The following is a 13037-nucleotide window of genomic DNA, read 5'->3' on the forward strand; positions in this document are numbered from 1 at the left end:
TTCTTTGCCTTAACTTTTAAATTCGCTGTTTGATATTTAACTACAGTTAGTGTGTTGTACCTGATATTAGAATTAAAGGCTGTCTGGCATTTCTCAGAAGTTAAAATGCGCAGAAGTTTGTTTATTTTTGCAAGCATGTTATACAGGCATTAGGATTTCTAGTTAAAATTGTCAATGACTGTAATTTGTTTCATGTTATCTCTTCTTGTTTGACAAAGTGGTGAGAGATCCTGTGCTTTTAGGTGTGTGAAATAAAGAGAATGTCAGCAGTGAATAGGAAATACTAATCTGTGATGCCTGGGATGTTGAATGATTTAATCTGACGTTCTTCCATCTAGTTAGATACCAAGTATATTGATCCACTTTTTTCTTTTAATAGGCTGTTGTGTTGTTTCTGTGACCTTAACATCTGAGTTTAGCTGTGGAACTCTGATGCTTTGCCTTACGGATTTATATCTAATGAAAATGAATTTTGTGTACCTCAAAGCCAGAACTTGTAAAAGTTAGTTGAGAGCTGATTTCTCGTTTCTGCTGACTGTACTAAACAGAATGGCTAAGCAAGCTGATTTTTGGAATAGTATAGGTAATGTGTAGCATTGATTTTCTTGGGGCAGCATTAGAATATGTTCTAATACTGACATATTTTGAATCTGTTTTACAGATCTGAAACTGAATTCACTTGCGCATCATGTTATCAGGAATCTTCTTGCAAAGAGAGTGTACTATCTCAGTCAGTTTACTCAAGTCCTAGCATGAGCAGATTAACTTATGTCTCTGCATCTGACAGTACTCTTAAGAACACAGCTGTAATACGTAATCCGGAGACATACTGGGTAAGAAAATCTTGAACTGTAAATATGTAGCAATTCCCTTTTTTTAAAACAAACAAACAAAACAACACCTCTCCCTCACCCCAAAACCAAACCCTTAAATAGTCAAAATAATTCTAAATTAGAAAAGCCTCAAGGGTTTCAGAACAGTTTAGGACATGCTGTGCATAGGGAAAAGGTATTCTGTTTCTCCCCCACTCCTGAGATTCAGAAATTTAAATTCTGGAATAGATAAAGTTAAATGCACATACTGTAATGAATATAAACCTAGTAAAACATTCAAAGAACTGCTAACTTGAAAAAAGTTAGAGTTAATGTATTTTTCCCCATTGATCTTTTGTTTTGTTTTTTTTTGTCTTCCCTTAATTGCTTGTTAAGTCATTCTATTCTTGGAATAAAGTGCAGTATTCCAGCAGTAGTTTGTAGGATCTAAATCTACTTTCTTCACTCCTGAGACTCCCTTTCTGCTCAGCTTCAGCTATTAGGAGAGTATGTTTCCTTTTTTTTTCTGGAGATATATTTATAAATAAGTTTTTTAGCTATAACTTCTTTTTTCAGGACTGAAGCCATCATTTTCTACCTCTGACAGTCATTCTGACTGTTGTTACTGTTTTAACAAAGAGTGTACTCTGAGAGTGCAACTTTTGTTCAGACTTGCAATCTTATGGTGATTAAGATAATTGACATTCTTTTATCTACATCCATGGGTTCCTTGGAACCTGGAATCTTTCTGTTATGCCTCTTCCCTTCCAAAGTGTGTGGAAATGTGGATGGAACTTTAAAAAACAAAAGCTGAAAAACCTCTCTGACTGCATCCCTATCTGTGCAAATCTGAGTGGTTACATTTATTTTGTAATATCTTTATCAATTGTGGATTCCGCTGACACACAAAATAGAAATACTCTCTACTATGCTTTTTTTTCCTCATTTGCAGAGGGTGAGGCTTTTCAGGACTGGTGGCTAGCGAAAGCTTAGTGAAGCCTTCTCTTCCTCCTGTAGGAACACCAGCAGCAATATTCCTTCATGCTGAAAGCCTCAGGAAGAAGGAAGCGTGTGCTCTGGCCTATAGCCTGTTTTGTTCTAGGTCTGGTTGCTCAGGTTATGCAGGGAATATCTGTTCTTTTCCATCTTGATGTTTCCAGTGGGAATCGCAGTCCTGTAGGAAGGAAACCAAGGGCAAATTTAAATGGGTGTTTGCTTGCAGTTAGTGCTGACATAACATCATTTCATGTTTGAAATGGCTATAGTTCTAGATTCCTGTCATCCCATGCAAATGGGTGACTCTTGATGCTTTGGGGTAACCGACTGTATACTAGCTTGCCACTCTGCCTGGAAGAGACATTACTGTTTGAGTCTTTTTTCCCTCGGGTAGTTTAGCAAGGAGATTCTCAAGTACTTTGCCGAAGATTAACATTTTTGTGATGAGTACATTTGTAAGTCCCATTTATGTGTCTGCAGTGTTAATTTATTCCTTGAGGTTAGTAATCTTTTATGCTGAGAGAAAGACCGAGAGATCTTTATCTCACTTGTACTTGTTAAGAGCCACTTTCATGTCCCTTGCTGATGCTTCTTACAGACAACAGGACTGTTGGTGTTATATTCAGATCTGGATACTTCTGTAGCACAATCTGTTTAACCAGTGGCACCCTCTCCCTTTAACACTAGGATGAGGTTGTCAAAGGTGCGTGATTTTTAAAAAATTTTTATTTCCTGTTTGGTTGGTTTGGCCTGGTGAGCCATCTCACCTCAGGCAGCTGCTCTGAATGCCCTTTGTAAAGGATTTAACTTGCAGCTTACTTTTCTATAACAATCCGAACAGCTACTTTATTGTTCTTTCCCTTTCTTTCATGTGTGTTTCCCTCCGAGTCCTGTTTACTTAAGCTGAACAGTTGTTTTACACTGTAGATCCTTTTGTATAGCTTTGTTCCTGTGTCAGAGTTCTGTAGGTACACCTGTCCTGAGCTGATGTCCGATTGTTTTGATACAACTCTGTCTAGTTTTGGTTTTGAAACTTAAAAATTATTTTTAACTGGAATCTGTGATCTGGATGTACTTCACAAGAAAAAATAACCTTTGTAGCACATCTAACGCTTTCATTTTTCAGATCGGTAGGGAAACACCTGGAGTTCTATCCACTGTATTGTAAAGACTGCCAAGTGTGATGTCAGTTGTGGGAGGGTGGTTCTCCCATGGTCAGTCCTCCTCCGCTAATTAGTACCAGTACTGTTGTTAGTGGCTATGAACAGTGCATGGGAGGGAGTAATCAATTCTGCTCTTGACAGTTAACCTAATAGGAGATTCTTTGAAACACATTTGTGTGTGTGTGCGTATTTATGGTTCATACTTCTTTTTCTCTTGGTTTGATTTCTAATTACAAAAATCCTAAGACTCTGAGGATAAGGTGCACTCGCTCCACCTACACAATGCATACCTGCCAGAATGGAAAGTCTTTGGGCTGGAATGATTTCATTGTGTGAGTGCACAAAGAAAGTGTTGGTATTGGTGCCTTTTCATGAATCTTAAACTAATAATTTTTGATTAATGATTTGGTTCAAGGCCACTCAGCTTTTTAATTTCTTTCTTAAAAAGCTGGAAAGTATGTCTTTAGTGGTGTATTGGGCTTTTTGTTCTCAAAAAAATCTGTCTGCTGTTGATACTGTAACTTACTGCTTCTAGGTCCTTGGCTTTTACTAGGAACCCTAAGTACAGATTTCATACCTAACCCTATTGTTAGTTTTTGTTAGTGGTCTCTTAATACTTGGGCATTCTCATTTCTTAGTAAGCACCTTTGCATTCAACAGTCATAAAGACTATGGAGGGAAATAATCTATACCACACTTGGATGCTCCTATTTAGGATCGATCAGATCCTAAATATCCTATCAGAGATAGGAGCAATTGTATCAGGAATAGTGTGGCCAACGGGAGCAGGGAGGTGATCGTGCCCCTGTACTCGGCACTGGTGAGGCCACACCTCGAGTACTGTGTTCAATTTTGGGCCCCTCACTACAAGAAGGACATTGAGGTGCTGGAGTGTGTCCAGAGAAGGGCAGTGAGGCTGGTGAGGGGTCCAGAGAACAAGTCTTCCGAGGAGCAGCTGAGGGAGCTGGGGCTGTTTAGTCTGGAGAGGAGGTGGCGGCTGAGGGGGGACCCTCTTGCTCTCTACAACTGCCTGAAAGGAGGCTGTAGTGAGACAGGTGTTGGTCTCTTCTTCCAGGTAACTAGTGATAGGACGAGCGTCAATGGCCTCAAGTTGCATCAGGGGAGGTTTAGATTAGATATTAGGAAAAATTTCTTCACTGAAAGGGTTATCAAACATTGGAACAGGCTGCTGAGGGCAGTGGTGGAGTCACCATCCTTGGAGGCATTTAAAAGATGTGTAGATACGTCACTTAGGGACATGGTTTAGTGGTGGACTTGGCAGTATTAGGTTTATGATTGGACTTGATGATCTTAAAGTTCTCTTTCAACCTAAATGACTCTAAGATTTTTATAATTCATGCTTTTTTAAACCTTGAAGTCCTTGTGATATTGTATTAAAACACAATAAATAAGAAAATTCACTGCAGGTCTCTTTTTAGAATAATTATATCTGTGAACCTGGCAGTGAGTTTAGGAATCTGCTCCATTAGGTTTTTTTTCCTAGTACAGTTACTTTCCCACAGAGTGACTTTATAAAATCATAGAAAGTCAAACATTTTTGCCCTAGGGAAAGTGCTCTTCGTTGGTGGTAGCTTCAGACAGCAGAGCATTCTTGTGGCGTTAATGCCTAGTGTGGTGGGTTGGTCCTGGCCGGTGGCTGATTTCCCTCCCCCCCACTTGCTTGCTCACACCCCCATGGCGGGATGGAGGGGAGAACTGGAAGGGCAAAAGGGGGGTGGGGTGCGGGACTTGTGGGATGAGATAATAACAGTTTAATAAGTGAAGAAGGGGGAGAGGCGGGGAAGGTGGTGGAAAAGGAGTTACTCGCTACCGGCAGACTGATGCCCTGCCAGTCTTCAAGCAACAGCTACTTTGGAAAAATTCCACTGCAGTTTTATTGCTGACCGTGATATTACGTGGTATGGATTCTCTCTTTGGTCAGCTGTCCCGGCTGTGTCCCCTGCCTGCCTTTTTCCCACCCCCAGCCTACTCTCTGGAGTGGCAGAGTGAGAAATGGAGAAGGCCTTGGAGCTGTGCAAGCACTGCTCAGCGATAACTAAAACAGTGGTGTATTATCAACATTGTTTTGGTCACAGATCTAAAAATACAGCACCATAGGGGCTACTATGAAGAAAATCAACTCCATCCCAGCCAGACCCAGTACACCTAGCTAGAGTGTGACTTTAGACAGCAAACAGGTTGAAGTTGCAGGTTTTCTATTATAAGGTGAGGAGCTGCACATGTTTCAAAAGCAAAACTTCAGGTAAGACTTGGCAAACTTGATTATTTGTATTGGATGACAGTAGTGGTATTAAGGTCTGTCTTGTTTTATGTCCCGTTTGCTTTTCTAAAATTTGTAATACTGCATATTTGTTTACTAGAGTGAAAATGCTAGTGAACTGAGCACAACAATAATTCGAGCCAGCCCAACTCCTTCACAGGAACATACAAGTGAAAATCTAGAAGACCACTCATGTCAAAGAAATAGAAAAGAAGCACTGCTTAGTATTGACCAGAAATCATTAGAAAATGAACTTACAGATCTTAAAAGAAAACTTGATGATGTACTGGGTCAAGAACTGTCCAAAGAAGGTTTTCTGAAGAATGAAAAGCAGCTTGCATCTGTTCCTTCAAGTGCAGCAGCAAATCATAAAGAGCTAGACAATGTTAAATCAGCTTTACCAAGTAAAGGCTGCATGTTCCAGCCACTTTCTAGTAATGTTGATGCACAAGAAGTGTGGCAGGATCAAACAAGCAAAGCACAGAGGCAAGGATTGCCATGCTTGAATGCATTACCCGTATATCCTGGATTAAGCACTTACATGGCATTCAGTCAGAACTCATCTGGTGAACATGTTCCAATTTCAAGCTTTAAATCCCATGTCACTACTGCTGAGAGTCAAGCAATTCCTTCATCTGTTCCCATGTTGCTTACAGGCCGTTCTCTTGCAACAACTCCATTTGCAGAGCAGCATCTGGGATCTATACCGTCTACTGGAAATACAGTTTTGTCTCAGTTTCGTGGCTGCAGCTCTGCAGGTTTTGGTCTTCCAGCAGGGCTTCCTTGCTCTGGTATCCCAGCAGGACAAGTTGAGAATCCACTTACAGTAGGAATTCCTTTGGGTCCAAATATTGGTCCTGGCTCTTTGAGTGCAGCTTCACTTTGTAATCCACACTCTGCTTCCTGGAACGAGAATATCTTAAATATAAAATCATGTACTGGACAATGTCTTGGAGCTGGCAGAAATGAGTGGGAGTTGTCAAAGTCACCTGGTATTGGTAAGTGTGTATTCTGGCGTGTGTTTAAAATACAGGTGTGGACAGGAATGGCAATAATGACAATGCTGACGTTATGGTAAATGTAATTAAGATGACTACTAATTATAACCACAATTATTCTTTATCTAAGCTTTGTTATTTTAAAAAAAGGTATTACTAATTTTCTTTATTTAAGGATGTTCTCTGAATTCAATGTCTATGCTTATAGTCCTCCTAATGGTCTTAAAAGAAATTTTTCGTCATCTAGAAGAATTTCAACACTCTATTTCAGCATTCAGTGGTTTTGTGTTTGTTTAAAGGATTTAGAACTCTCTTTCACAGGAGGAAGAGAAATCCTAGCTGCAGTTCATGCTAGGCAAGACAAGTCATGCTGTAGAAATTAATTTGTATTTTATCTGGAAAGTAGATGACACTTCTCTCTCCAGCCTAACTTGGTGTTAGCAGTCAGTTAAGCCAAAAAAGCTGAGAAGGAGAGTGGAGGGCTTAAGCTGTTTTCTGGTTAAGAAGGGGAAAGACAAGCTGCCAGGTGCCTTCTATACTTTCTGCTGTTTCTTTGTATGTTGACTTGGCTCTAAACCTAAGCAATGCAAGTTAGTGTTTCATTTTAAGGACTTCTTTTAACCTCTGATCTCTTTAGTTGTTTTTTGCTATACTTTTTTTCTGGCTAATTTTTTCAGATGATATGACAGGCTAGGGGAGTTGAAGATGTGAATTTTTTTCAGTTTATAGGTTATTTTCTGTTTATTGCTTGTTCTAAATCGTTGAGCTTGTTAGTGCGTTTTAAAATAGTATAATTTGAACAATCTTATACTTTGCTTGGTTTTAAATATGCATAATTTCTAGGGTTTTGTACATGCTTTTGAATTCTGAGTATCTGTGTAGTATAAACTTGATTTTTGGCAAACTGGAGTTTTTGAACTTAATTTCCAGTGATGCTAGTGGTAGTTTGTATTTACACCTGTGTACTTGTGCTAAATTTTATGGAGGGAGATAAGAGTGTGTGGTTTTAAAAGAAAGCGTATTGCTCAGGTAACAAAAGCTACTTCAGGTGATTACGTGTGTGTCTCAGAAGTCAAATTTTTAATTTGACGTGAGTACCCATCAGTGGGTTTCTGGATGTGATGAAGATTGATCCTTGGCATGCCAGAGAACTCTTACCTCCATTTGAGTTTCAAGTTGTCATTATAATATTGCAATCCCTCTGAAAGAGTTATTTTGAATATTTTAGTAACAACTTCCTGGAAGTAAAATATTTGAAGCAGGATTTCTTTTTGATTTGGTGATAACTTTTGATGACTGCACTTCTACAGCAAAAATCTACAAAAAATGCCTGAACACCTTTTTAGGTTAATGGTAAAAAGAAATTTTCGTTTTGGTTGGTTTAAGTGTTGTCAAGATGTTGTAATACTGATATTCACATTTTCTGAGTTGGGCTAGTACTGATTAAATTGTGAACACTGAGTATTTTATATAAAGTTTATATGTATACTTTGTGGGTTAGTGTCTGCATGGGATGTGCTATTTCCATAAGTATTTTTGATTGTGACAGTAGAACTCCAAGTAAGATGCAAATTAGAAATGATTGAAATTATGACTATCAGGCTTATGGAAAACATTCTTATAAACACTGTAGGAGTCAAACATTTCCTTGCCATAAGGAAGCATTTGTTAAATAAGTTGATGAAATTGACATGGTGGCAGCCTGCGTGCTGATTTGCTTCTGGGTACTTGGAACTAACAGCAGCATATTTTTTTCCAAAGGACATGTAAAAGTACCAGAAGAATTGAAGTTCCCTAATGCCTGTTGCGTAGGAATCGCATCACAGACAGTTCTTAGCATTTTTAATCCAACTGATCGGTGGTTGCAGGTCAGCATTGGAATACTCAGTGTTTCAGTTAATGGGGAAAAGGTAAGAGATTTTTTTAAATAAAGCTGTAGAAATAATGCTGTAATCTCACCAGATGTCATATGTAAAATTAGAGCCCCCTGTACAAATCTGATTTTTTCCCGTTTTATAGTTAACATGCACAAAACCAATGCAACCTTCTTTCAGCCAGGCCACCTACTTATTCCAACAAGTTGGCATAGAGAGGTAAATGCCACATGATGGGATTGATTTGTAGAATTGTTTTGTGCGCGTAAAGTGTGGCAGGTTTGAATTTACTGCTTGTTCATTCCCACTTTTGTGTGCAAGAAAAGTCAGCCTGAAAAAAGAAAGCATCCATGCTGAGGACTGTTACTGCTAAAACATTTTATGCCGTTTGCTCCCATTTTTCTTGAAATTAGGAGATCTTGTGTGGCAGAGAATGAGAAATATTTGGAGCAGGCTTTGAGCTAGATGGTTTGTTCTGGGGGTTATACATAGTTTGAAAGCCATAGACTGGGCATCTTGCACTTTAATTTTCTTAAATTCTATCTACTTCTGTCATCATAGTAATAGTTCCAGAGGTAAAAGATCAAGAACATGAGAATGAGTTAAAGGTCCATCAGTATAATGAGTACTCTTAGTGGAGAGGAATATAACAACAGAACAAGCATGGTATACTCTGAGCTTCTGACAGTTTGACGCTTGGGAGCTTTTGAGCTAGGTGTTATTCCTGTTCTTACTAGCTTTTGGTGAACTGCTCTATCTAGTTCATCTTTTGAAATTGTGTAGTGTTGTCCACAGTTCACTTCAGTTGTGGATTCTGTGCACTACTGCTTTTTTCCTTTTTCTTTAATCTGATTCTTGCTGGTTTATTTTGGTCCTTATTACTGAGAAATAATGGACAATAATTCACTTTATGTATTGCTGCTTGTAAGTCTTATAAATACTTATCATATCCGTCCTTAGGTTTGTTTTCCTGCAGATATAACGACTTATGATTGCTGGTTTTGCTCTCGTTTCCTCTGAATATTTCCTCTTTAAAAACCACAGTTTTGTGTTTGTGTATATGAGAACTAAGATTTCTTATGTATTTTTTTAGTCACTCAGTATCATGGGGATCTTATGCAACTCTTCGAACTTGAGATTCTGTTCTACCAGGAGGTGATTTTTTGTTCATGAAATCACTTTTGGTTGACAGTCTCATTTACAATGGTTTCCATGAATAAATATATACATTTAATCTGTTTGCTGTACAATATAATTTAAAAACGTTTTTTCCAGTCAAGTTAACTCTAAGATATTCTGAGTATGACTTGCAGTTTGTTGCTCCTGCTTGAAGATGATCCATGAGTATGTTCACAGCAGAAACTTCAAGGCATCTGTACTAGGATTTACTGGTGACCTCCATCCACTCACCTTTCCCGTTCTCTTCCGCTATACCTCTTCCTCCTGTCTCTGATGGCAGAAAGCACCAAGCAGAATTGGCTTTGTTTGTTGATTTTGCTGCTGTTCTTTCTCAATCAGGGTTTACTTATGAATTCACTTTCAAAAGTAATAAATACTGTAGTGCCAGTGTTAGTCTTTCACTAGATACTGGAAAGAAACTCCAGGAACTTTCAGGCTGACTTATCTAACTCTTTAAAAGAAAATGCCTACAGTTGAGTGAGATGGAAGTTGGACATGAATGTGAAGATGCAATAATTAATGTTGAGCAAAAACATATGCAAAATGTCTGTGTTGAGTAGTGATGACAGATATATATGGTTACTTTGAAAGAAGCTGTCCTCTGGTGAGAGGCCTGTTGAAAATGACAGAGATTTTGTTTTTCAGATGGATCCTGTGAAATATCAATGTCTGGTTTTCAAGAACAATCCCATCGTAGGATCCTATTCTACCAATGATCTGAAAATACTTTTCTTACCTTGTCATTCGGGGATCTTTCAGTGTATTCTCAATGTTTCATCTTGGCCAGTTTCTGCAGATGCTGAGACAATTGTTCAGGCAGAAGCTTTGGCAAGTAGGGTAGTTCTGACAGCAGTCGCTGAAAATCCTAATTTAGAAGTAAGTAGCTGCTTATCGTATTTTTTTATTGCAAGTTTATGAATAGTGTAATGGCACTGGGAAAGAATAGGAATGCAAGGTTGTTCCTCAAAGGAACCTGGGACTTTTTATGTTTGGAGTGGGGAGGGAATATAGGAGAATGTTTATGAGAAGCTTATATAACTATCTAGGATGTTTTAGTTGTGGAAAAGAACATAGCTGGAAATGAAGAATCATTATGCAACTGTCTGAAAAGAAGAAATTAAAAACTGCTGCTTTTTCATTATTATAAGAATGGATAAAGTCTTAAGCATCTAATGTTTTCTAAGTATCTTCTATGCTGGATACCATTGGGCATTAAAATGTAACAAAAAGCATTTATTTCCAATTAGAAGGATTTCTTTATTTTTTTATGTCAAGTAGGCTTTGTCTTGGTTTCTTAGTACTTTCAGCTTATTTATGGTTGTAGAGAATGTTTTCTTATTTTGGACTAATTAGAAATTTTAAGTAAGTGTATGTATAGACTGCTTTGTCTTGTGTCTTATGAAGAACCACCAGATGGGAGACAGTGTGACATTGAAAATTAGATCTGGCTTTATGTAATCCTAAATTTAAAAATATGGACAGGCAAAAATGGGCTTGATGGTACTTTTGGAGGTGACTGAACAAGTTACATGATAGTTTGTGACGTTGCTGATAAAAGTAAAATTTTCAGTCATTAACTGCAGCTAACACTTTTTTCCATTTTAAGGTGGTCTGTTAACCTGCTTTGGCCTAAGTGTATGTTTTATAGTAATGGTATTCTAGTTGAATATACAGGAATGGATATAATTTTGTTTATGCCATTCCATAAATTTTAATTTAACTCTTTATACATTTTTTTAATACATAGTTTGGCAAAAACCGTCATTCTCTATTTATTCCATGTTCATTCAAATTTTCTTCATGTTTAAATTAAAATTAAATCCAGTGTCTTGTTATATTCCTGAGATTGGAACAAGTACCATATTAAAGCTGTATTTTGCTGCAATTGATGACACTTAAGTGTTTTTATGCTAACAAAAAATTAACTACTTGTTAGTTATTTTCTTATCTTTTAACTTGCTAAAATGACATTTTAGCTATCTAAAACCGGCATTTCTTACTTGCTAGCAATAATCATAGTTTAAATTTATTTTTATTTTAAATTAGCCAAAATAATTTGGTTGTGTACTGGCTTTTAGTGGATTAATATTGCACTAAAATTGGCCTAATTGATTGAGGCAAAATAGTGGGAGATAGCCAATTGGATGTAACCCCTTTTGATATCAAAGGAAACATGTTTCTTACACTCCTCCTACCCCTGGCAGGTGGTGTGTATTGCATGTGGGTGTAGCATTAAGAGAATGGAACAGGTGAATAACATCCATCTCTACTTTCCTGGTGCTTTTGTTGTGGTAGTGTGTTGTAGAGGTTTTCCTTATAAGTTCTGCTTTGCCTTAAAACTAGGTGGAAACAGGAAAAAGAGGTTATCTGGATTTTGGTGACTTGACTTCTGGCAGTTGGAAGGCTCTTCCACTAAAACTTATCAACAAAACCCATGCTTTTGTGCCAATTAGACTTATTATTAATGCCGTAAGTACAGTAAACTTCCTGTAAGTGAAAGTTAGCTTCCTGTGATACTGAATTTTAATACCAAAACACTTTGTTATGTGTCATTAAGAAATATACCATGGACACTAGATGTAAGGTTCCCAAGAAATCTTTGGTTAGTCAGGAAATAATTTTTTTCTGCAAGGTGGCAGTGTACCAACAGAAATGCTTCTGGGATAGGTGTGGGGTTTTATTTAGCAGTTTGGGGGTTTTTTTGTTTGTTTGTTTTTGCTTTCCTTTTTTTTTTTCTTCTTTTTTTTTATAACCCAGCCATGTACTGCTGCCTCTGTGGTGCCTGATTTGAGAGCACAGGGCAGCAGATAGCAAAAGGTTTGTGTTGCCTAATCCTTCCCTCTGAGAAGGTGGAGACATATTCCACTGTTCAGGTGGAACAGCTGACTGTTCAAGCAAGCAACCAAACTTGCTTTGTGGCAAGCTTAACATATTCTGTCTTCCTCTGCACGAGCAAGAGCAGGACTCTTCACTCTATCTACTTTGTCTCCCACTAAACAATAATAGCTGGTATTATAGGCTACAGCGTGCTCCTCTGCATCTCTGGCAAAGTCAAGTTTTTTGGCTAGGCTGGCTGCTGTTTTGTGCTGTGGGAAGAGCTGGTCTTGTTTGCTTACGTGGGGGGATAAGAAAGTACTGGCCTTATGTTAAGATTGGATCAGGTCATCTTGGTGACAAGCGAGGTTTGATGTTTAACAGCCAGAATTCTTGAAGGCTTAAACTAACCAGTTCCAGTTTGTCTCCTTTAACTGCAGAATGGTTTCTGACTATTTTTAGAGGGTTTGCTGGTCTATCACCTATCAACTGAAACTGCAGGCTAAATCTTTGATTGCTTTTTCCGAACTACTCAGATCGTTCAGAACTTACCTTGTGTTTCTCGGCTTTGTCAGTGTTGTTAGTGATGATAAGAGATTTAATACTTTTAATACTTTGACAGAATGCAGTAGCTTGGCGTTGCTTCACGTTTTCCAAGGAACAAGTTAATCCTTCTAATGAACAATCACTTCAGATGGATGCAGTTTCTCAGATAGCAGCTCCATCAGTTGTAAATCATGTGATACATGCAAGCTATGATGGGCAAGTGAGTAGTTCGTGGTTGACTGATTCTTCCTGTTACTTACTGTCTGAAATGATGGTTCTGAATATCTGTGTTGACAGTAATGTTTTTTGGGGAACCTACTTATTTGAGCAACAGAGTTTTGTTGCTAGTTTTATTTTTTTTCCTCTCCTCAGTA

At 38.0% G+C, this 13037-nt stretch overlaps 1 protein-coding gene across 1 annotated transcript in view; it reads left to right on the top strand.

Annotated features, from left to right (window-relative positions):
- The window catches only part of CEP192 (centrosomal protein 192), a 91223-nt gene that overhangs the window by 39968 nt on the left and 38218 nt on the right, over positions 1 to 13037 (top strand). Inside the window, exons 26-31 of the mRNA XM_075417258.1 lie at positions 662 to 833; positions 5353 to 6250; positions 8012 to 8160; positions 9949 to 10179; positions 11647 to 11772; positions 12740 to 12883. Of these exons, the coding sequence (XP_075273373.1) occupies positions 662 to 833; positions 5353 to 6250; positions 8012 to 8160; positions 9949 to 10179; positions 11647 to 11772; positions 12740 to 12883 (1720 nt within the window). The remainder of the gene's footprint in view (positions 1 to 661; positions 834 to 5352; positions 6251 to 8011; positions 8161 to 9948; positions 10180 to 11646; positions 11773 to 12739; positions 12884 to 13037) is intronic.

Source organism: Opisthocomus hoazin, chromosome 3, assembly GCF_030867145.1.
Source record: "Opisthocomus hoazin isolate bOpiHoa1 chromosome 3, bOpiHoa1.hap1, whole genome shotgun sequence".
NCBI classification, from domain to species: domain Eukaryota; kingdom Metazoa; phylum Chordata; class Aves; order Opisthocomiformes; family Opisthocomidae; genus Opisthocomus; species Opisthocomus hoazin.